Genomic DNA, 21,615 nt, shown 5'->3' on the forward strand with positions numbered 1-21,615 from the left:
GAAAGAAACCGCCAGTATAAAAACATGAGCTAAATACCCGATATACCCAATTAGAGCCACGTTGGCACAAATACAGTGACAAGATATATGAGCCACTGAATACTGCTTATCATTATAGAGGATAATACCAATAATGAGATTTAAAAAAATACATCTGAAAAGGTCAAAAGGAACATAAATTCTCAATGTATCAGGACGACAAAATCACTAGTTAACACATACTGTTCATGATTCATGACTTTTTAAAAGAATGATTTTTCTGAAGTTGCCTGTCTTTCATTTTTGGTGGATACAGAATTCACTGAAGAAGCTAAAAATCTCAGATTGCTCTTATAGTAACCAAGAGAGCTTTCAGGAAGTATGGATATGAATGAAAGTTTGCCAATTAGCAGAATCATTTTCTTTTTCACTAGCCTTTTCACTTCGGAAAGACTACTTAAAATATCTTCACCCCCTGTAATGTCACTTGGGATGGTAATACTGTCCACATGCACAGAACCATGAAATGCCGTAAGAAGATAGTAGATCCCATACTTAAAAGCTCAATAACTACCTAGCCAAAGGCAGAATAGTGATATTCCTAAAAGGCATCTGCTGGCAGATCAAACAAACAATAATACCAGATGATGTCTCACCATCAAGACATGACAATACAGGTTTTTATATGCTCATGTTAATTGACTTGGCTACTTCTTGTCTTCAGGATTACTCTAAAGTTGTAGCATACCATACATCCTTTACCATACAAAAATGTCAAGCAACAACATGGAAGTGGCAAACTTAAATAATGAAATATTTTAGAAAAATGGACTACATGAAACAGGCATGAGGAGTAAATGTGATTGCTTGGGTTCTAATGAATATAGCTGTTTGCCTGATTCTGCTTTTAAAAATGATACATTCTCACCACGTTCCTCCAAGATGACACAGCTCAGGACTGGCAGAGTGGGAAATTTTTGATCATTATACTGAAGTTCACTATTACTCGTTTCCTATCACTTAGAAAAGTTTACAAAGCAATCTGTTGCAATTATAGACATGTAATTAGATGTAGATTAGGACTGTATTGCCAAGGATCCTAGATTCTAGATGTTCCTTTAATTAAAATCTCTTTGGTTACATAAAATCTCTTTGGTTTTGATCTCAACCAACGCCCCTGGTTTACAGAGAAGCTATGCCCAGTGAATTTACTCAGTGGATCATAAATCGGATTGTCAGGCATTAGATTTTATGATGCATTCTTAAATTGTGTGTCTTTTTATTAATTCTTTGTCACAGGGAATGCTGTCTTTACTGCTAATAGACAGTTCTAAGTAAATTCCTACAACAGCATATTAACTCTAGTTAAAGGCATGTGAAAACTTATTTGGAACACATGAAATAGGGTGAAATCCAAACAGCAGCCACCAATGCCAAGAATGGCACTGGCTTCAGCGGTGATCCCACATCTGTTGAAAAAGAAAATCCCAAAGAGCATCATAGGACTAATGTAAAATACAGTTAGTTCCTCACTTTGTATCAAGTGTACTAAGCTGTTTTGGATAAAATTTCAGTCAGTTTCAGAGAAAAGAAGTTCAAATTATTTTGTAGAGCTACAGTAAGTTAGATGTGCTTGCCTGGGCAAAGCTGTCTTAATTCAGTTTTGCTATATTAGGAATCCAACTGAGAGATAACCTAATGGATGTTTCTTCATGTATTTTGTAACATATTTTGTTACAGGATATTTCATTTTATTGAGAGCATCATAATTCATTTGGAAAACTAGATAACTGCAAATACCTCATAAGTATCTTTAAAAAGAAGTCATATTATTCACTTAAGATTTACAAACACAGGAAATACTGTGGATTCTATGGCTTTTTTTTATGCAAGATCCAAAATAGGTGATTTATAACTGCTTGTCTTTTGCCATAGAATACATCAAAATCAGAAAGAGGAGGTAAGAGGAATTTTTCACATTATATGTATCAAAATAAATTCTTTACTTGCACTAAATCATGTTTTTCTCAATTTCCTTTTACTATCAATTTCCTAGTCACCTGAGTTCATATGCAAACAATGGATCATGTGGCACAGAGGCACCAAAACCAGTTGCTGGAATTTTGATATTCTCTTAAAGAAAAAGATAAAATGTAGAGGGATTTTTCCGAGTTTAAGAAAAAAAAGGCTAAACTGTTGACAAGCAAACATATTTTGCACTCTGGAAAACTGGCTGAGGGTGAAGAAAGCAATCTCAGGCACAGTGTGAAGCAGGATTAAAATCTACATCTGTATAACCCTGAGACAAATCTGTAAAGGCTGGTCTGAGGAACACAGGGCTTTCAACTTCTCTCATCATTGATTTTACCAGTTTGTAGGACAAACGTCTGGTTTTATTTTGCTTTGTTTTTATTTTGTTATGTTCTGTGCAATCAATATACAACATCTCTATGGGTGCGACTTTGATAAATCCAATCCTACGATTTCAGAAACTAATCTGCATGAAGACTGTCTGATGCAAACCCCAAGCTAAGTTTCATAATATCATATTTTCTATATAAATAATGGTAGAATGGAAGCTGAATGGAAACCAAGGCAGTACCCTGATTAGTGTGAGGCTACAGAGTGCAATTTTATAGACCGGTCTTAGATGATAAAGTATTACTTTTAACAGTACTTCTGTATTTTTAAACTGCTCAGTTAATATTATTTAATTTAGAAGAGGTTAAGAATCATCAGGGAATACACAATATGCGCTATATATATATAACATACACACATATAAACATTTATATGTATGACATCTATTTTTATAATTTTACTTTTTTTTTTATACTTTTTTTTTATTTTTATGTATGTAAAGAATGAAAATTTGGCTTTACAGCATTTACTTGGAGAGGCTAAAGCCAGAAACTGTTTGCAGACACTCAAAATGCATTCAAAACATGTGAACACTCAAAACCGAACCAGTATCCTCTGAGCAGTGCTATTGAATAGTAACTCCTAAGCTGTTTTCATATTTGAAACAGAAACCATATTCCATGTATCATTCTCCAGTACCAACTGAAATAGAACGGAATCCTTTTGGATAAATTCTAATTAAGATTATTCACTGTTTTTCTTTGAGGACTGGCACATGAAAGGAGCCGATTTAATTGTTCTACCCATTCAGGGCAACGTAACACGCATAGCTCCTCCGGAGTGGCAAGCCAAGTGCTACTGTGGTTTTATTTGCCCCACCTTCCCAAAAGCACTATGCTTATGCAGGGAATAGGTAGAAAAAGACCCAGGTGAGCCCCTCATTTATTGAAAGCTCTTTGCAGCAGTCAGCGTAACCTTCATACTGTCCTGAAATATCTACACTGCAGTATTTTTAAGAATGTGGAAGTCTAATTGTAATAATACCCTGCTCTCTGCAACATATCTACATTAAAGGACAAATGTGGTAAAGAAAGAAGGAGTCACAATAACATCATGCATCTTTTAAAAATTATCTATTATATATTATATACTATATATCTTATATTTTATTATATTACAAATGGAAAGGATAGAAATGTTGCTGTTACTTTGGAAAACTGTAAAACACAGCATTTCAAGTTTTAAGAAAATCTATCAACCACTGTAGGCCCCTTGCTTTTTAACTGTGTAACGTGCATACTTAAAACTCTGAAGGTTATAACATACAGAACCATCTACAAAGGACTACTGCTCAAATGCTATTGCTTACAAGGTTTTAAATTCAAATCTACTTGCTAAAGAAGGAAGAAACAATGATGTTTTAGGCCAGTCATGTACAGCTCCAGCAAGGTAAATCAGAAGTTTTCTGACCCAATGGGCAGAAGGGTAGTTCTCTCTAACACTGTCTCATAAACTGTTTCCTAATCTAAGGACACAGCAGTCAAGACCACTGTATGTCCCACACACTTTGTCTCCTGCATATTACATTGGGACTCTGAGCTCACCGTTGCCACAGGAGAGACATCTTAAGGTGACAATAGATATTTCCATGAAAACATCAGTGCAGTGATAAAGCAGCAAAGAGAGCAAATCAACTGTGAATAATTATCAGAACAGAGCACACAACAGAGAACATCCTTATTCTACTTCCAGTCTCCATAGGATGAGCATATTTTGAATGTTGTGTACAAATCTGGCCTCTCCCCTTCTCCGCATCCTGACAATAATATAGCACAACTGGAAAATGCTCAGAAAAGGACAGCAAGGTTTATGAAAGATACAGAATGAGTTCCCTTAAAGGAATGAATATATGAGCTAAAGTTTATATAGTTTATAAAGCTTTTCCTTAGCTGGAAGTTTCTCAAGACATCTGCTTTGCTCTCAGTCAGAGACAGGATGCTGAGCCAGATGAATCTTTTGTGTGATGTGGCACGGCCAGTCTCACGCTTTTAATCTTTTGGCCACAATGTGATCAGAAACATGAGGTGAAACAGGGAGAGGACAGAACTGAAATGCAGTGTGAGGATATTCGCTATTAGCATATTTTATTTGGAAATAGAAGTCTGTTTACAGCATGGATAAAAACATGCATGGTCATGTTAATCTAGATAGAAAGGAGGCTGAAGTGCTTTGGCCTCAGCTCAAGTATGTAATCAGGATGCCAGATGGTTTTGCATACCTGAATTGATGCCTGTCCTGTGACTGCTGTACTACTAATTACACTGTGATCATCAACCTACAGGAAGTACGTCACAAACAGATGTAGAAATCTGTGTGTGCACGTTTCTCAGAATTGTCAGTGTTTCGCTCAATTCCAAGTCAATGTTTACTGATAATCAGTTTGGAGCTGTATCACAGAAGGTCAGATTTCAATGTGCAATTGCTTTTGCCAGTATTCAGACACAAATTGGACTTGAAGCAACTGCATACAAACGTTCAAGTTTTCATACCCTCATAGCTACAGGACTCAGTAACACAGGAATCTGAATACTGGGCATTCCATTCAAGCTTATTTTGTTCTCTGGGAATATTAGGATAGCCCAATCACATAGTATAAGTAATTAAATAATAATGATCAATAAATAATCAAAGCAAACTGTTTGCAAAGAGCTACCATCTGAACTACCTTTAAAAACACTATGTTCACAACTAAAGGGGCTAGATTGTGAATTAACTGCAGTCTCACATAAATCAATATTCATTAGACTTTTGTTGTTTATGAGATAATCTGTATTTAAGGCCTGGGTAAAGTTCACGTTTACTTTGCTCATTGTTCTTAATTAATAACCAACCTTTACCAGCATTCAGATTTCAGCACTGAAAAATATTTGGATTTTTGGAGATCTAACATTAACTGACAACAGTTTACTGCTATGCACCTAGAGTTAACATAAACAGTTGAAGAGTATAAGGCTTTGGATAACAAAGCAGTTTGTTTGTTCATCTCTTCTGATGACAATACTACTACCCTTCCTTACTTCAAGGTTGAAGGTCTATGGCTTTTCCTACTTTCTCTTTTACCAGATCTCTGCTGCCACTGGATGATGAGCTGTTCTCTTGATGTTCTAACCAGTGTTCTCAGACAAGCTTCTGACAAGCAATTTTATCTGTAAGAATTGGTCTTTCTCTGATAGAGAAGTCTCAGAATGAGGTTTGAAATGTCACAGCAAAAATGTATCCTTCTGCTGTTCTAAAGTGCTTTATCAAAGGTTTTTCTGTTACTGTGGCTAACATGCTGCCCATCAAACACAATGCTACAACATAAGAAGAGGTCTCTAAGTACCCTCTGCATGCCAAATTTGAAGAAGTTAGAACCTTTTCAGTGCATCTAAAGCAGTATGTAAATATAACAAAGTGCCTCACAAGTATTACTTGGCACTGAAATTTGCATGCCTGAAAAACAGAACTCCCCTGGGGAGTTCTAGCTTTCACTACTGCACAACTTCATTTCCTGCTTCATACTTTTGAATGTGTTTGGAGATCACAGATCACATGCTTCGTGATTCAATTCTTGTAGTATTTCTATAAGAAATTAATAATCTACCAATTTTTTGTCATTTCTACTAAAGAAAAAGAGGCCTCAGAAAAACCTCAGAAAAAGAGGTACACCTTCAAAAGCAACTAAGTGGCGTGGGTTCCCAAATCCCAACTGGAAAAGTGACCACAGGGATTCACAGATGAGTACAGCAAAACCGAGCCAGCTCTCAAAGCATAGGTCCATCCACGTGCTAGTCTGCAGCATCTTGTTAACACAGACACTCTGTTTCCTAAAACCTAGAGTATTGTTAGTACATTATTGACCTGACCTAAAGTGCTATACCTCTTAAGTAGAGATAAATTGCAAGGGAAGAGCACTCTGCTGCTACAGCTGTGTAACACCTGGCTCCAGAACTAGTTAATTCATCGCTAGCTCCCAGTATTCTGCACCATGCTTCACTGTGACAACACACAGAGCTGAGTAACAGACAAAGAAAAGGTCTCCAAAATCAGGTAGAATTTCAATACTGTTCTGCTGAGCAGGTGTCAAATATAGAGTATCCCAGTGTTTTTTTCCAGTATACTGGTGCTATCAGTCACGAAATGATTTGTACTGATCAAGAACTCTTCAGAGAACAGGAAGAGTTTGATTTGCATTTTATTGGTTTCACTCAGTGGAGAAGACTGCAAAAAGAATTATTGAAGGGACTTCAGTCATTGTGAGCATCAGCAAAGATTTCAAAATTTTTTTCTTTTCTTAAGAAAATGGAAACAGTGACATATTTGTAAATTGAGTCAGAAAGTTATCAAAGTGCTTCCTAAACTACTTTTTCAAGGCATTATTTTTTCAACATAAGGCAGCTAGCTCTTCATTCAGATCAGCGTTAATTAAAAAGAGAAAATACTACATCTGTTGCATAGTAGTTCCTCATCAGAGTGCTTTGTTTCAAATAACGAGGACAATAATATACGTGTCAGTAAGACTGTCAAGACGTCATTTTTACTATCTGTAATACTCATTTGCTTTTTGTCATCAGCTGTTCTTTGTATTCTGGTATGAACCTGTAGCATGACATTTTTGCATACTGTTAGCATTTACCAGGCTTCACCCCAGGAAATATTGCTGTTCTCCAGGAGTGATATTTTTGCTGCAAGACATTTGCTTTATAACAGTGATTGTCTCTCTGACACGAAGGTAGAGATTAATAAAAAGAGGAAGCGGGGATTGCTGAGCATATTTTGTGATTTACTTGTTACTCTTCTTACAGTGATAAATTTCCTCAAACTCCAGCTTGAGCACCCTCAATTTCATCATTCATTGTTCTATTTTCACCCCAAAATCAATTACACACATCCAGACATTAAACATATATTCTAGAAATACTGTGGCAGGCATCTTTGAGAATTTTAGGATGTAGACAAAAGCAAATGGAGGAGGTGGTTAACATGAGTTACACACAGAGACAGTATATATAACATGCAGGAACCTACCACTTCCGACCAGATGGAAATACTACTCTGTTTAAGTAGGCTGCCTAGGTTCCACGTTTTCATAACATCATCCACAACATGATTCAGGCAAGAAATGAACCCTGGTAAACCCCTGAGCCTGCAGTGGGTCTCGGCAGGACAACAGCTACCGGTCTTTCCCCCTGAGTGAGAGCAGGTGGTGACCTACATATGAACCATTTCTTGCTGCTTTGGGGTTCATTGATTTCAGTTCTCACTACTCACAGCTCAAATCTCAGCTGTGCAGCTAAAACATGAACCTCCTGTGCTGCACTACCATGCTAGGGTGAACTCCTTTCCTCCCTCTGAGGGTAGGCGGCCTCATCTGATGGGGAGGCAAGCAGAGATAAGAGAATGGTTAACGAAAAAGGCCTAAGGGTGGAATCTGGTTAATCGGACTAAGGGGTTTGGACACAAAGCTAATGAAATGTTAATTACAGTATTGGTTACTGCTTCATTATTATAACAGTGATACCACAAGCCAGTCTGCAGTGCACCTGGATTCACTGGAAAACCTCCAGAGCTATAGGTTCCAACAAGCTGTATACTTAGCTCTTCCTAAAATTAAATGCACGTGCAGATATATTGGTAGCGAACTGTAAGTGGATAATGCAGAAGGCAGTTTCCTTGTACAACTCTAGAGTTGATACAAAATTCAGGTAGTAATTTGAATTATTTTACTCATCTCTCTATTAAAGGAAGAACAGTTAGATTATATTTCTCAGAATCGCCTCCCACCTGCTGTGAAACAGAAAGTTTTACTCTCTGTTATTAAGATTATATGATTGTTGTTTTATTACTGTTAGCGAAGAGTTATTTTGAATGTAGTCTATTTATCTTAATTTTAAATTTTGCTTTTTGCACATTTTCACTAAAATTTATTGTACTTGCTAGTGACTGTAACTCTGTAACCACTTGTCTGCTTAAAGTTTCTATGTACAAAATCACTTGCTGAAAGAGAATAGAAGAGGCATATAAATACAGTGAAACGCAGTTAATTCAGTTTTCCAGCTGACAGAATATTTCTGGATTATTTATTTATTTATTTATTTCAGGACTTCATATTGCTCTAACATTAAGTAGAGTTGTATAAGAGAAAAATAAAATATTAACATTGTCCATCCTTCTGCTCAAAAAAAAAAAATTTGGAGAGGCGTCACTGTAAACTTGTTTTACATTCTATACCAAACAGAAAGGCTATAATACCCCATCATTTTTAAACCATCTACTAAAATAGAAAGGCTAAACTATTTTATGAATTCACAGAAAAAAGTAGTGATAATTTTTAAATAGAGATAAGCTTTTGCAGGTATCACAATGCTTTGCAGAATTAAGATTACTTCACTTTTAACTGTTTACTAAAATGGCTAGCATCTGCTGATAAACTCTGCAGACTTATGCGATACCCTGTCCAGCAACAGCTGAATTATATTTAACAGACAAGATCAAGTTGCTGCAGAGTAAATGTTAGCAAGAAAACAGAACAGTTTATGAGGCAAATAGATGTGACGTCTGAAGCTGCTCCTTCTACTAATTTATACTGCTACTCAGCTTGCAATATAATCTGTTGGAGAATAAACACATACACGAGCACCCAGAGTGTGGGGTGCCTATGGGTGCTGGTGAGAAATTCTTATGTGCAAAGCTTGGGAGCTAGAGATAAGTTTTCTCACGTAACAGGAATCCAACATTAGAAAATAAATCCTCATTTCAGAAAAGTTGAACATATAGCATGTACTGCCTCTCCTGAAATACAGGAATTCATGTTCTGGATTCAAGTGAAATGTGCTTTCAGATAAAATTTGATGTCTTATATCACGTAGCATGACTGTTCTTATCTATTACATACTACACAGCAAATATGCATTTGCCGAATAACTTAATTCATCCTTTTCAAGGCAGGAATAGTTACTGAAATACCATTTTTCCAGTGAACCACCCAGAAGGCAAAAGTAAGGAACAAGAGGTAATGTGATAAAGCAGCGATGCTCCTTTTAGACAGTTGTATAATTTTGCAGATAGAAATTTCTTAATTTTAACATTACTTATAGAATAAACTCTGGCCATATTATAGAAAAAAGGCATTCTCAAGGCTTTTGCATGGCATTTGGAATACGACAAATGCTATAATTATTTTGCATTGACAGTTCAGCCTGACGGACTAATATTAAGAAATGTTACAGAATTATCCCCTGCTTTCTTGAAGCAGTTACTAAAGCTTCGATCCAAGTACGTATCACAGGTGTTAAAATAGGAAAGACAGTATATCATTTTCAGCAAATTATAATGCTTCTTTTCTAAAGCTACTGAAGTGAAATATTAGATTTTTAAAAATTATTTTCCAATTACAGATCTTAATGAACAGTAATCAATCTAATGTCATCTTCCCTAAAGCCACTGGACAATTTTACAGTCATGTCCAATGTGATGACTAAGTTATGAGTTAACATGTTCATTTTGAAACTCATCTTGTTAAACATTTTAGAATTCATAGCCACCTGCGGGTTTATTTATAATATATTGCTCATTCCCACATAAATAAAATGAAAATAACCTGAGTGCTTTGATATGAAGGAACACTGGAATGCTTTGTATTTACTTATGGTAAACTAACAATAACGAATGAGCAACAGCATGAAAAAAGCTCATATTGGCCTTACCTGATCCACTAGCTGGGAGTAGAGATCATAGCAATTGTCAAAAATGTATTTATAAGTTGAGTCCAGGCAGGCTCTTACACAGTCTTTCACCACAGTACTGGCTCGAGGTGGGCTCTGCAATTCAAGGACCTAATAAAATATTTCATAAATGGTGGAATGTCAGAATTAAATTGAACACAAAAAAATCCAAGTGCTGCAATGAATGTAGTTCCCTAATACAGGATGAAAAGTGTTGACATATAACATTGACAAAATTATTTAAAATTGTGTTGACTTAAGGTGATCTTAGTTTAAAGATGCATTAAAACACATACTTAAGTTAAGCAAGTAGATTGTATAACTAAGTGTTATTTGAATGAAATTATTCATATGATGAAAGAGGCATACGTGCCCAAGGGTTTACGTCTTTAGTGGATCTTTTCCACTTCTAGTGGAAAACCTAAAGGTTTTTCCATTATTTCGGAAATAATTAAACCATATAATCATGTGCTTTCCTCTGAATATCAGCCAAATAGCTCTTCATTTTTTGAAGCAAAGCTTTTTACTCCACTTTAGGATATTTTAGGATACATTAATTTGAACTTCAATTTAATGGATTATTTTAATTATCTTTATGTAGTGCCTAACAAAGTGAAATCACATGCTATTGCGACAAATGTTTTGTGTTTCTGTATTTTCATCCCATAATACCCATGTGTACCATTCCATTCTAAAAATATTTCAGAACTTGACCACCTAGATATCAACATCGGGAGAGACTAAAGCAAGTAGAGTTATCAGACCTATTTTGCTGTTTGACATGTGATATTATGATAGTACTAGGAAAACATTATTCTGTATGACACATGTTCCTAAGGAGTTCATCTGAGTTTGCTTTACGTGACTTGACTTTAAACTAATTCAAAAGGTATTTTTTTTGTTTCCTTCAGGAGATGTAAAAATAATTGTTAAAAAAGGAAAAGACAGTAGTTTATTTTGCAAAGATAATGGCTTTTACCACATTGTTAATGCAAAGTATGAATAAGATGACTTTACTTCAATGATCTCCAGTAAGTTGAGAGATTTAATTTAAAACTGAAGGAGATGAATTGATTCAGAGTATTAAATAGAGTATGATTTTCCTGGAAAATAAAAGGCAACTGCCTTTTTTTTTTTTAGAGTCATTGCGCAAATAAAGGACAATACCTTCATTCGAAAAAAAGTAATGCTGGTAAGCAGGTCGACAGTCGATTTCAGATCTTGGAGTCTTTCAGAATTGCTGGCAGGAAAATTATCCTGGTGAATCAGGAAGAGAGGAATCATGCAAAATTGGAGTTACAGGTAGGATCCTTGAACCGCTGGGAAAAAACCCTCTAGGAAAACAAAGATTCTTCTTGGAAGGGTTAGAAGTGTTCACGTGTTACCTGAATTCTGCCTGTGAGGAAGTCAGTGATGAGTATCCCTTTGACATGAATGGGAACACTTCTGATAATGCTCCTGTATTTGTAATATGAATGATTTACGATATTGTGATATTTTCAAAACATTAATGGAGTAAAAAATATTACAAAAAGACTGGAAAATGCTGATGAAAATCATTTATGCGTTCTCCATGGTACATAAATCACTTGTAGGCGTAAATGCAGTAGTAAGCTTAATGAAGAAATCATATATGAAATTTTTGCTATGATCTCTAGGTTAACGGGAAGACTGATGGGAAGTAGTGTTATTTAAATGGCTTCATACTAATGAAACATCAGCCAAATATTCTCATGCTCCAATATTATCTGGATAACATTCTTCAAAATTAAAAGATCCTAGGATGAACATATCTGCTGCATGAAGGATATGGTCTTAAAAGCTGAGTATGTGCAACTTCTACCACCTCTAATGCCTTGGGGTTCTTTTCAATATTCACTTTCTCCTTCAGTTTTAGAAAGCAGGCCAGATGAACAGCAAAATCCCTGAGTTGGAGGCTGCCATTCCCAGAAGCTGAAAGGAGAGCCATAGCTGATGGAGCCCTAATAGCTATGTATCATCCAAAAGTTTCATGATCCAGTGGAATGGAAAAGCAGAGGGAGTTCAGAACGGTGTGATAACTGGCAGGTATTCAGTGCATGCTTCTTTCCTGAAAGGCTGGGTTTGGAGCACACCTCAGTGGAAAGAGCTTCCATGAGGCAGAAATGAAACTGGAATTCCTATCACGTAGGAAAATGAGTCAAGTCTCTTTCAACATTCCTATGATCTTAGCATGGAAGCTGTAGCAAAGATGTCAGCCTCTCAGAATAAATACAGCAGTAGCTGCAATTTGCATTACCTGAGTCAGTGAAGGTAATTCCTAGATGAATTAACTTAAGTTATGGATTAATTTAACCAAAGTTGTTGAATCCTACTCTTTCTTGAATGTCTGCTCATCCCTTGACCCATTCTCAGCCTTTGGAAAGAAAAGAATAACTTTTTTCAAATTGGAAAAATATTGTTGTTAAACTGCTTAAATTCTGTAAGTTTTTGTTCCAAAGGATTTGGGGTCTTGTGTCAGCACCCAATATTTTCAGCTTCTATGCCACAAGAGGGATTAATCTCTAAAACTTCTCTAAGAAGATAAAGCGCACAGGGATATTTACACAAAAAAACATTTGAGTTTTCCTCTAGATAGAATACATTGCACATACCCTGTATTTAGATAAATCAATCCTCAGAGAATTGTGCAATTGATCCAGCAGTTTTATGAACTTTTCCCTCTGTAAAAAGAAAACAAGAATATGTTGCATAAGAATTTGCAGGTTCCTGTATTGGTGGGTTTTTAGAAAGCTGCTTTCAATGCTTAACTTATTTGAAAAATAGATTGTTTTTCATTGTTTCATATAAAAGTGCTGGTCCGAGATATCTGTGTTTCAAGGTCAGGCAATGTATCTTTTATCACTTTATTTTCCCTCTCTATTCTATATTGTGATTTACCTGGTACGCATCCAATACTGTGCAGCTGTGCAATACATTAGTGAGGTGACATACTTTCCTATGCAGCGTTTTCCTTTCTTAATGACTGATGCATTGTTAAATAACTCAAAATATTTAGAAATTGGAAAGCATTGCCTGATGTCGCTGACCAAAAATACAATAACAGCATCAACTCAGTATAAAGTCCAAAGTTTTAAGTTATGTTAGCAAGGTTTATTAAAACAGATAAGTTTGTTAAATTTTTATATTTGCCTTGTAATTGCTTACACTCGAAGAAAGCACTTCCCCCCTCCCTTTAATGTGTAAGAAATAATGCTCATTTACAGCAGAATTTGGTGTAAAAGTATGATTGAAAATTATACTTCAGAAACAGTGGCTTTTGTAAGAATAAGCTAAGTAATACTATGCAGTTATAGTTTTCCCTTTCAAATGTGGAGATTAACTTGTTATCTTATAGTTGAAGGTGCAGTGAAAACATTTTGCTGTGAGACACCCAGCTGAGTTGTGCCGTTCTCAAGTAACACTAATGAGAGCTTCGAATTACCAGTCTTCATGTCAGAACGTGTTCCATAGTCCACTGCACAAAATTGTGCAGAAATCCTTGCCAGCCTATGTGAAAGCAGCAGGCTTGTGGAAGTAGCAAGATCTGATAGCTCTCAGAATGCATGACTGTATCCACACCGTCCCTGAAATATGATCGACACTAATATGAAAATAGAGTTCCTCGTGCACCGTCTCTCATCAGTGGAGCACTAACCTACGCCACCAGACACTAATTTGGCACAGTTCCCTTAAGGGATCAATCAAAAGGCAACTTTTTTGTCACGTTATAAATCTGTACTGAAATATTCAGTCAGCCAAATCCTTCCCAGCTGTAGCCTGAGGACTTGAATTTGAGATGTTCTTTTTGATGAATGATGTACAGCTATCCACTAACAAATGCCTTTTAACCCAAGAGAAAAATAATCTAATATTTTGCCTATAAGTCAATTGTTTGAAAAAACAGCTCCAAATCTCTGTTAGTGATGCTTGCTATTGTCTTTCCATCCATCTGTTGAACTATGAATTGGATTGGAATTTGCGTCAAAGGAAAACTGGCATTAATATCAGAGAGAGGACTTAATTTCCGTCCAATCCGAGGATGAAAGTAGTTCTGATGGTTAGAAAAATGGGAAAAAAAAAAAAAGAAAATCCAGCAAAAACGTTCTAAATTTCAACAGCTGGATCAAACTCAGAAGTCTAATAGAGCTTGAACGTTGAAAGAGTAGCCTTGTTTCAACAAAGATGTAGAGTCATTCCATAATAAACCATTGATTAGCTTATAAAAGAAAACCTGAATAAGAACAGAGCAATATTGTGCTATCATGGTAATACAATAATTAAATCAAATATTCTGATAGTGCTTTTCATCTATAAAACTTTTTTACTTCATAGTAATGGAGCAATGTTAATATTCCTCTTTCAAAGCAAACCTCTAGCAGCATGAGATAAAGTTCCAGTTCAAGAACATGCTGTCTCCAAACTAAAGACCCAGCCTTGGGTACATTTATATGTGAGTACTTCCACCAGACTTAACATCGAAAAGAAAAATAAATAAATTGATATTTAGAGTAAATATTTCTCTAAAAAAAATTACTGAATGGACCTTAAAATAATGACAATGGATTTTTAATTTTATTTTTTTTTAAACAGCCTTATGACATCCCTTAAATTTGAAAATATATTAATGTTAGTACTACTTCAGGAGTATTTAGAACTGTTGACTATTTACAGCTGTGAGCAGTAGCATCAGATCCTAAGAACATTCAGGATTCAGCAATAATAAGAAAAATCAATCTTTGGTATTATTGCTATCCAAAGTGAGTTTTATAGATATAAGTTCTATCTCAAAGGTACTTGTGCATGATACCAGGACAAATGCAAACTAATATTTAGTTTCAACTATTTGAGGCCCTGTGTGAAAAAAATATGCAGGAATGCTGTACTTAATACACTAGCTGCTACAAATCAAGATTTGTTTTAGCATCCAGAGCAAATTTTCTTTACATAACTAAACATTTACACTTTTTTCCAGGCATGGATTGAATTACTTTACTGGGCATAGTCTGGTAATTGTGTTTCTGATGTCTGATGAGAAGACAAAAGCAAAACCAGAATTAAGTCTTTCTTGGTTCACTAGTCCAAATACATAATTTCATAATGTTGTCTTGAAAATCCTGAAATTCATAATATTTCTATTATTCTTAACACTGGAGAAGAGCATTAGTACCTCTAATGCCACTTCAAACAACTATAATTTGTATTTTACAGATTTTAATTATGTTTAATATTTTATTTCATGTCAATAAACGGTATTTTAGAAAACATTATGTTTTCATAGCTACCGTTAAATGAAAAATAGCTTTGATATCAGCCATACAAATAACAGCCGTACAAAAAAAAGAGGAAGGAATGAATGCATTTTTCAGCATCAAATTGTGTTTATATTCTATCTCTGACTAAATCATGAGTAATAGTAGAGATATGAAAGCAACCTCTTTGAATTATTGCTCTCCCTTCCTGCTCTCATCTCCCCAGTGATGAGAGTTCACCTACCAGAGTAGGTGAACAAATTAGAATACAAAGTGAACGTACCTTTATTTTTTTATCATGTTCAAAGACTAGAAAGTCCACACTATGAGATATTTATCTACAGAAGGAAAGTTAGCAACAACAAAAAAAAGTACTACCACATCCTGAGATGCTGGTATTCCTCCTAAAATTTCTGATGCCTGAAATCCAGGACTTGGACAATGCACCATTATTTCAGCAAAAATAAGAGTCCATCATTATAGGCTCTTGTGAGAAGAAGAATAGTATTTATGGCTAGATCCGTTAGGTTAATGAGTTCACCGATGACACATAGCCCAAGAAAGCAATTGCAACCGATACTTAGTCTAGTGCAGTTAGTTTATTGCAATCCCCACTGCAATAAAATCAAAACCTGATTGTTGAAGATTTTAGTACTATGCATGTGTGCCAGTGCTTTCTACCCTATATGCCTTACATATCACTATATAAGGAACTGAATAGTATCTTCTCTAGCTTTTATAGTGGTTGATTGTGAAGACGGGGTAAAATTTTCAAAAGCTAATAGCAACTCTTATTCTTTAAAATTACCAACTTTTTAAAAATGTTTGAATTTAGAAGTTAATATGGTATCATATGTTAGAAAAAAAAAAATTAGAACTAGTATTCTATTAGAAAAGAAGGTCTACTTACCCCAAAGTTAGTAGCTGCAAACCGATCTGAGGCAGATACATTAGTTGCTGCTGTAGTATGAGCATAGAAAGCATTTATATTGGCCAACAACGTGCTCATAACTGCTGGAACACCAGGGCACATGTATTTAGAAGATAGGCAGGAGAAGTGCCTACAATTCAAACAAACTGACAGTTATTAACGATGGCAAAGATTCCGCTCTTTCTCTCACCACAATTTCTTTTCAGCTCCAATGATGCAACTTTCAAGCTACCTCATGGACAATTGTGCAGATACACGAGGAAAACCCAGACGTGTGTGATATAATTGACACTTCTTGCACACTGATATTTTCAAATTGAACACATCAGATTCACATTTGCTTCCTACTCTGTTAATCCTAAATACAAAACCACGATTTAACTATCTTAATTGCTATTAAGCAAAACACTAATTATTAAACACAAACTTAAAATCCAACATGAACTTATCATCATAAAAGGCCACAAGAGATCTATATTCTAGTGGAGAAGGATTTAATTGATGCCAACAAAAAGACTCAAACCAGCATTTTACTGTGGCTTGTATTTTAGGCTACATTATTAATGAAAGGTGAGGCATCAAGCAGCTTCTGGGTTCACCCTGATTTGACTTAGGCCATAACTGAAACTATTCCACTTTGATTCAGGCCAGTAAAGTTTAGGTAATCAGTCTATTAAACCTGAACCAGCTTCATATTGGGAAACAATGTTTAAGAAAAGAGAAAGTCTGTCACTGACCCTGTTTGGAGCTTTGGGAGAGAAAAGGCTTTATCCCCCATTTCCTGCAGAGTCTGAGATTTACATTCTCTCACAAGCCTGTAACTACTGTCCAGCTCCCTGATCTGGACTGTTTTCATCCCAGAGAGAAGCTACAGCACTGCCAGTCCTGTGACATGGTCCTTGGGCTAGCAGGGGAGATTAAAGCCACAGCATATCTTTGTGCTGCATGCACACAGCATAGAAATATGGGCATTTATACAGTGAGGTGCACTACTGGAATGGGGGGGAAGCTCAGAGTGATGAACTCAGTTGGCTATTGAAGGCTGAAGCTGGCAGCAGCAGTAGGAGAAGGAGGAGAAAACGTTGGGTGAGCCTCATACTGCCATTAGGAGCAGCTCAGTTAGAGTGTTTTAAGGCACTTGTGAGAAGATCTGGCACTGAGCAGTTTCTTTCTGCAGTATATAGAGCTGCATAAGTCAGAGTACAAATACTTATGCTCACATAATGTTGAATTCTACAGTAAGGAAAGGAAGAGGGGAAAGGAAGAAACTGCCACACAAGGTTGCGTTGCAGAACGTGAGTACAACTAGTCCCCAGGCTGAACATCACCTCCCTCAGGATGCCAGCATTTAGCCATTCCAACCTTCACAGCTTCTAACTGGAAGCACTTTTTTGGATGGAGTTCCAGCTTGTATTCAACAGAAGCTTGAAAGTAAGAATTTGGGCCGGGTGCTGATCACAGAAAAAATAACAGCATGAAGTGGTTTTCTATTTGGTTTTGAATACTTTTGACTCCCTGACTTGCTAGTAACCTTTCTGTTTCACTTTTCTTAAAGAAACCAAAGACCATTACTGCTCACAGCACCTCGGGCAAGCAAAGGTAAGAAAACCCCAACACTGACTTCCACCCAGGTCTGAGTGTATAAAATCAGCTCTGATTTTTAAGCAGTCTGCTTCACGGGCAGCTAGAATTTATGTGGTGAAATTTTAACACTGTTGAATCAGGGAGAACGTAATGTTAGGTCATTAAAAAAAAAGGTAAACCTGTTGTCAATATACAGTATTCAAAGTAGGAAGTCATGTACAAGTAATTTACACTAAATTTAAAAAAAAAGTCAGAAATATTTTATGTATTCTATTTGGTTTTTTACAATGCTAAAAAATGCAAAGACAATATATGAATTAGAGTAGGTCATACGTTTTATTATTTTGCTAGTTCTTAAAGCTCAGAATCAGCAAAGCATTTAGACTTCTAATACAGTATTCAAAGTAGGAAGTCATGTACAAGTAATTTACACTAAATTTAAAAAAAAAGTCAGAAATATTTTATGTATTCTATTTGGTTTTTTACAATGCTAAAAAATGCAAAGACAATATATGAATTAGAGTAGGTCATACGTTTTATTATTTTGCTAGTTCTTAAAGCTCAGAATCAGCAAAGCATTTAGACTTCTAACTTCAGTCAGAATCAAGTTCTTAAATTGAAATGAAAATTGAGCCTATAGAAGTTAAAAGCCTAAACAACATGCTGTACTGCACCAGCCAAACCCAGAGCTGCAATGTAGCAGTACTGTTTACTTGTTCAAAACAACAGGAGATGCCTGCTTATAACGTACAAAGAGCTTATAACATAAGAAAACATGAGAGAGACAAGATGGATGAAAGATCTAACACGTGAGGAGAGTGAACAACATCATTGCAAAACATTAAATCTTAATTTCAAGATTTATAGTTAGGCAGGACTGGGAGGAAGATAAAGGGATAAAGAGTAAATGTATAGAGATAGGAAAGAGAGTGAGGGGGATTAGGCAGAGAAGATGATGGTGAAAATGAGTATACAGGCAAACAAAAGAGGATGAAGAAACTCCAGTCACCCTGGAGCTCTCTGTACGTCTGAAGGTCCTGATTTGGCAGGATGCTCCTCTTAGCTGGAGTCTCTGGCTCCTCTCTACTGTTTCTCCTTAGGAGCATAAGGCGGAGCAGTGTGCTGGGCCTGAACCACCCGGGCCCTAGAGCCCATCCAAGAGAAAAAATTAACACAAGGTACAACTGAACTCGGTCCTGCTGAACTTAGGCCAAGTACCCTTAACTGCTGTCACTGCCCAATCTTCCAACCACATGATTCAAGACTATTTGCATCTTGTATTTGGATTCCTGTTCCTAAAGATATAAAAAATGAGCTCTTTATACTTTCTTGCAAGCCTGCACACAAACTCACTCTACCTACATTATGCTGACACCCCCTTATTGCCCCAGTAGTCCTCTAAATTCCTTCACTCTGAGGTCTGCCTCATGCTCTTGTGACCAACCCTGTTCATCATATTCCTGCTTTCTGATGTTCCAGGGCTGCAGAAACTTACTTCTACTGAAGACACTACAGTATCTTTTCTAGGGTCTCCCACGCCACTGACTTAGTATATTTGCAGATGCCTTTTTCATAACCCTTTGGGGTAATCTGCAATTTCACATCTGCCAAACAACTCTTACTTCTTCTGTTAGCCTATATTTTTTAAAAGGGAAATTGGGGGAATGGAGTGAGTCAGCAGAAGGCAGCACATAAAGTCTCTCTTGCTTCTGCTTTTCCAGTACTCCCCTCTCAGTGCGCAGACTCTCTCAGAGTCTCAGATGCTCATCTACAGACTCAGAAATGGGCTTAAAAAATGCCCTGGGCTGTCAGTTCCTCACATCACTCCAAACCAAGCCCTCTCCAACACTTTCATTTACTTTGCAAATGAGACATCTAAATTGCAATGTTTACTTCAGAAATCTGTGTCAGGTCACAGATACGTTAAAAAAGAAGACAATTCCAAAACTCCCCAAGTGTCCAGGATTGGGAATCAGTCTTCATTAATGCAACTGATATCCATCCAGTACCTAGATATCAGAAATGGACACCATAAAATTGTTGGCCAAACTGCTCTCCTCAATAGCCTCAGTCAATGAAACAGGCTACAGAACCTAGTAAGATATTTGAAATAGAATCAGCTACTTGCAGTAAGGTAAATGTGATGCTAAACACATCCACCTATCACTACAGTTATATGATCACTATGGTCAACACAGGACAAAGGTTTTAGACTCATCCTAGATGTGAAGTGTGTTTTAATTACCAGTGAGTGCTCAAAACGTGTGTGATCCATAAATGAAAGTATTTTTCTATTTTTTTCTAAAAAAATAAAGCACAAGAGATGTATACCAGCTGACCCTGTAATTGAAAAGCAATTGGCTGGAAAACTTCTAAAATTGTAATTTTCTAACTCTTTTGCATCTCACTCAAGATAAATCCTCTTATAGTTTAAGTCATAATTCCCAAGGAAAAAAAACAAGCCATTAATTATGCATGTACAAATACCTAAAGAAAATCCCAGCACATATTCATATTTCACTACTTTAAAGTATCATCCAAAGTCTCTGAAGTGTTAAGGACATAAGATTTCAACAGGAGGGGATACTGGGATGAATCAAGCCCTTAACCCCACTCCAAAGCTAGGCTGAGGAGCTGAATAATTGCTGGATTTTCTATTTTACCTGGCCGGGCAAAGAGACTGGAAAGGAGGGGATCCAACTGGGAATGGGAGGCAGGAGAGGCAGGCTCATATTAAAGAGAATCTAGGGCTACAGTCCTCGTATGTGGGGTCCCTCTGTATTTGCAGCCTTTCCAGGCCAAGCCAGGAGACCCACTTTGTGGGCTTTCTCTAGCATTAGACTTTCTTTAAAGCATTTTCATGCTGGGTTTATATATCACATAGTCTTGCACCTATGTGGTGATATATATATTGATACTTAAAACTTGTATCACGGTAGTCATGTTCAAAGTGCTTTGCAAATATTTCTCAGCATTCCTGTAAGGTAGATCATTAAGTGCTATTATCTCAATTTTACAAAATTGAGAGAAACTGCTCAAATCTACAATAGCAAATCAATCACATGGGCCAGGACTAGAACTCAGAATTCCCAGCTACATGGCTCATAGGGATAATACTACCAAACCTTTCATTCATTGCCAGTATTTTTCAGAAGTGCTTTTAAATACTGCAACGTGAATCTGACAAAAGCGCAACGCAGCTACCTACTCCTTGGGAAAATCTTTCCTTGTATGTCACATGTTTCCTATCAACTAGAAGAACAATAATTTCCTTTGTATAAAATACAATAGTGATGTCAGGTGATTCTCACCAGTTTCAGATAACCTTTAATAGTAATCTCACCTGATCTATTCATCACATGCATTTTCAGAAATAAATGGAGAGATGATCAGAACTATTTTTTAAAAAATTGACACCAAAATAATTAACATACACTTTTACCGCTGACCTTTAATTTCCAAAAATCTTCTAGTGGACCTAAAGATCCTTAGTGCATGAGGAACCCCAAGCGGGAGATAAGAAGGCACTAATAACCCCACTGGCCCTAGAGTCATACCTATAACGTATGCTCTGGTGAGGGGAGGAAGCAGACAAAAGGGGCAGTCAGCAGCAGTCACTATGTGAAAAGCCATCGAGATTGTATCAATTGCCTGCAGGGAACATGACAGACTGGAAAAATAGTTGGGGTCAACATTTTAAGTTCAGCGAGGTGTCTTCTGCAGGTTC

At 36.4% G+C, this 21,615-nt stretch overlaps 1 protein-coding gene across 1 annotated transcript in view; it reads right to left on the reverse strand.

The window, feature by feature from the left end:
- The window catches only part of UNC13C (unc-13 homolog C), a 183,298-nt gene that overhangs the window by 73,230 nt on the left and 88,453 nt on the right, over window positions 1-21,615 (reverse strand). The window contains 4 exon segments of the mRNA XM_009276596.2: window positions 10,086-10,214; window positions 11,271-11,360; window positions 12,737-12,805; window positions 16,284-16,434. Of these exon segments, the coding sequence (XP_009274871.1) occupies window positions 10,086-10,214; window positions 11,271-11,360; window positions 12,737-12,805; window positions 16,284-16,434 (439 nt within the window).

This window comes from Aptenodytes forsteri, unplaced genomic scaffold (genome assembly GCF_000699145.1).
Source record: "Aptenodytes forsteri isolate BGI_AS27 unplaced genomic scaffold, ASM69914v1 Scaffold1, whole genome shotgun sequence".
Lineage (NCBI taxonomy): Eukaryota > Metazoa > Chordata > Aves > Sphenisciformes > Spheniscidae > Aptenodytes > Aptenodytes forsteri.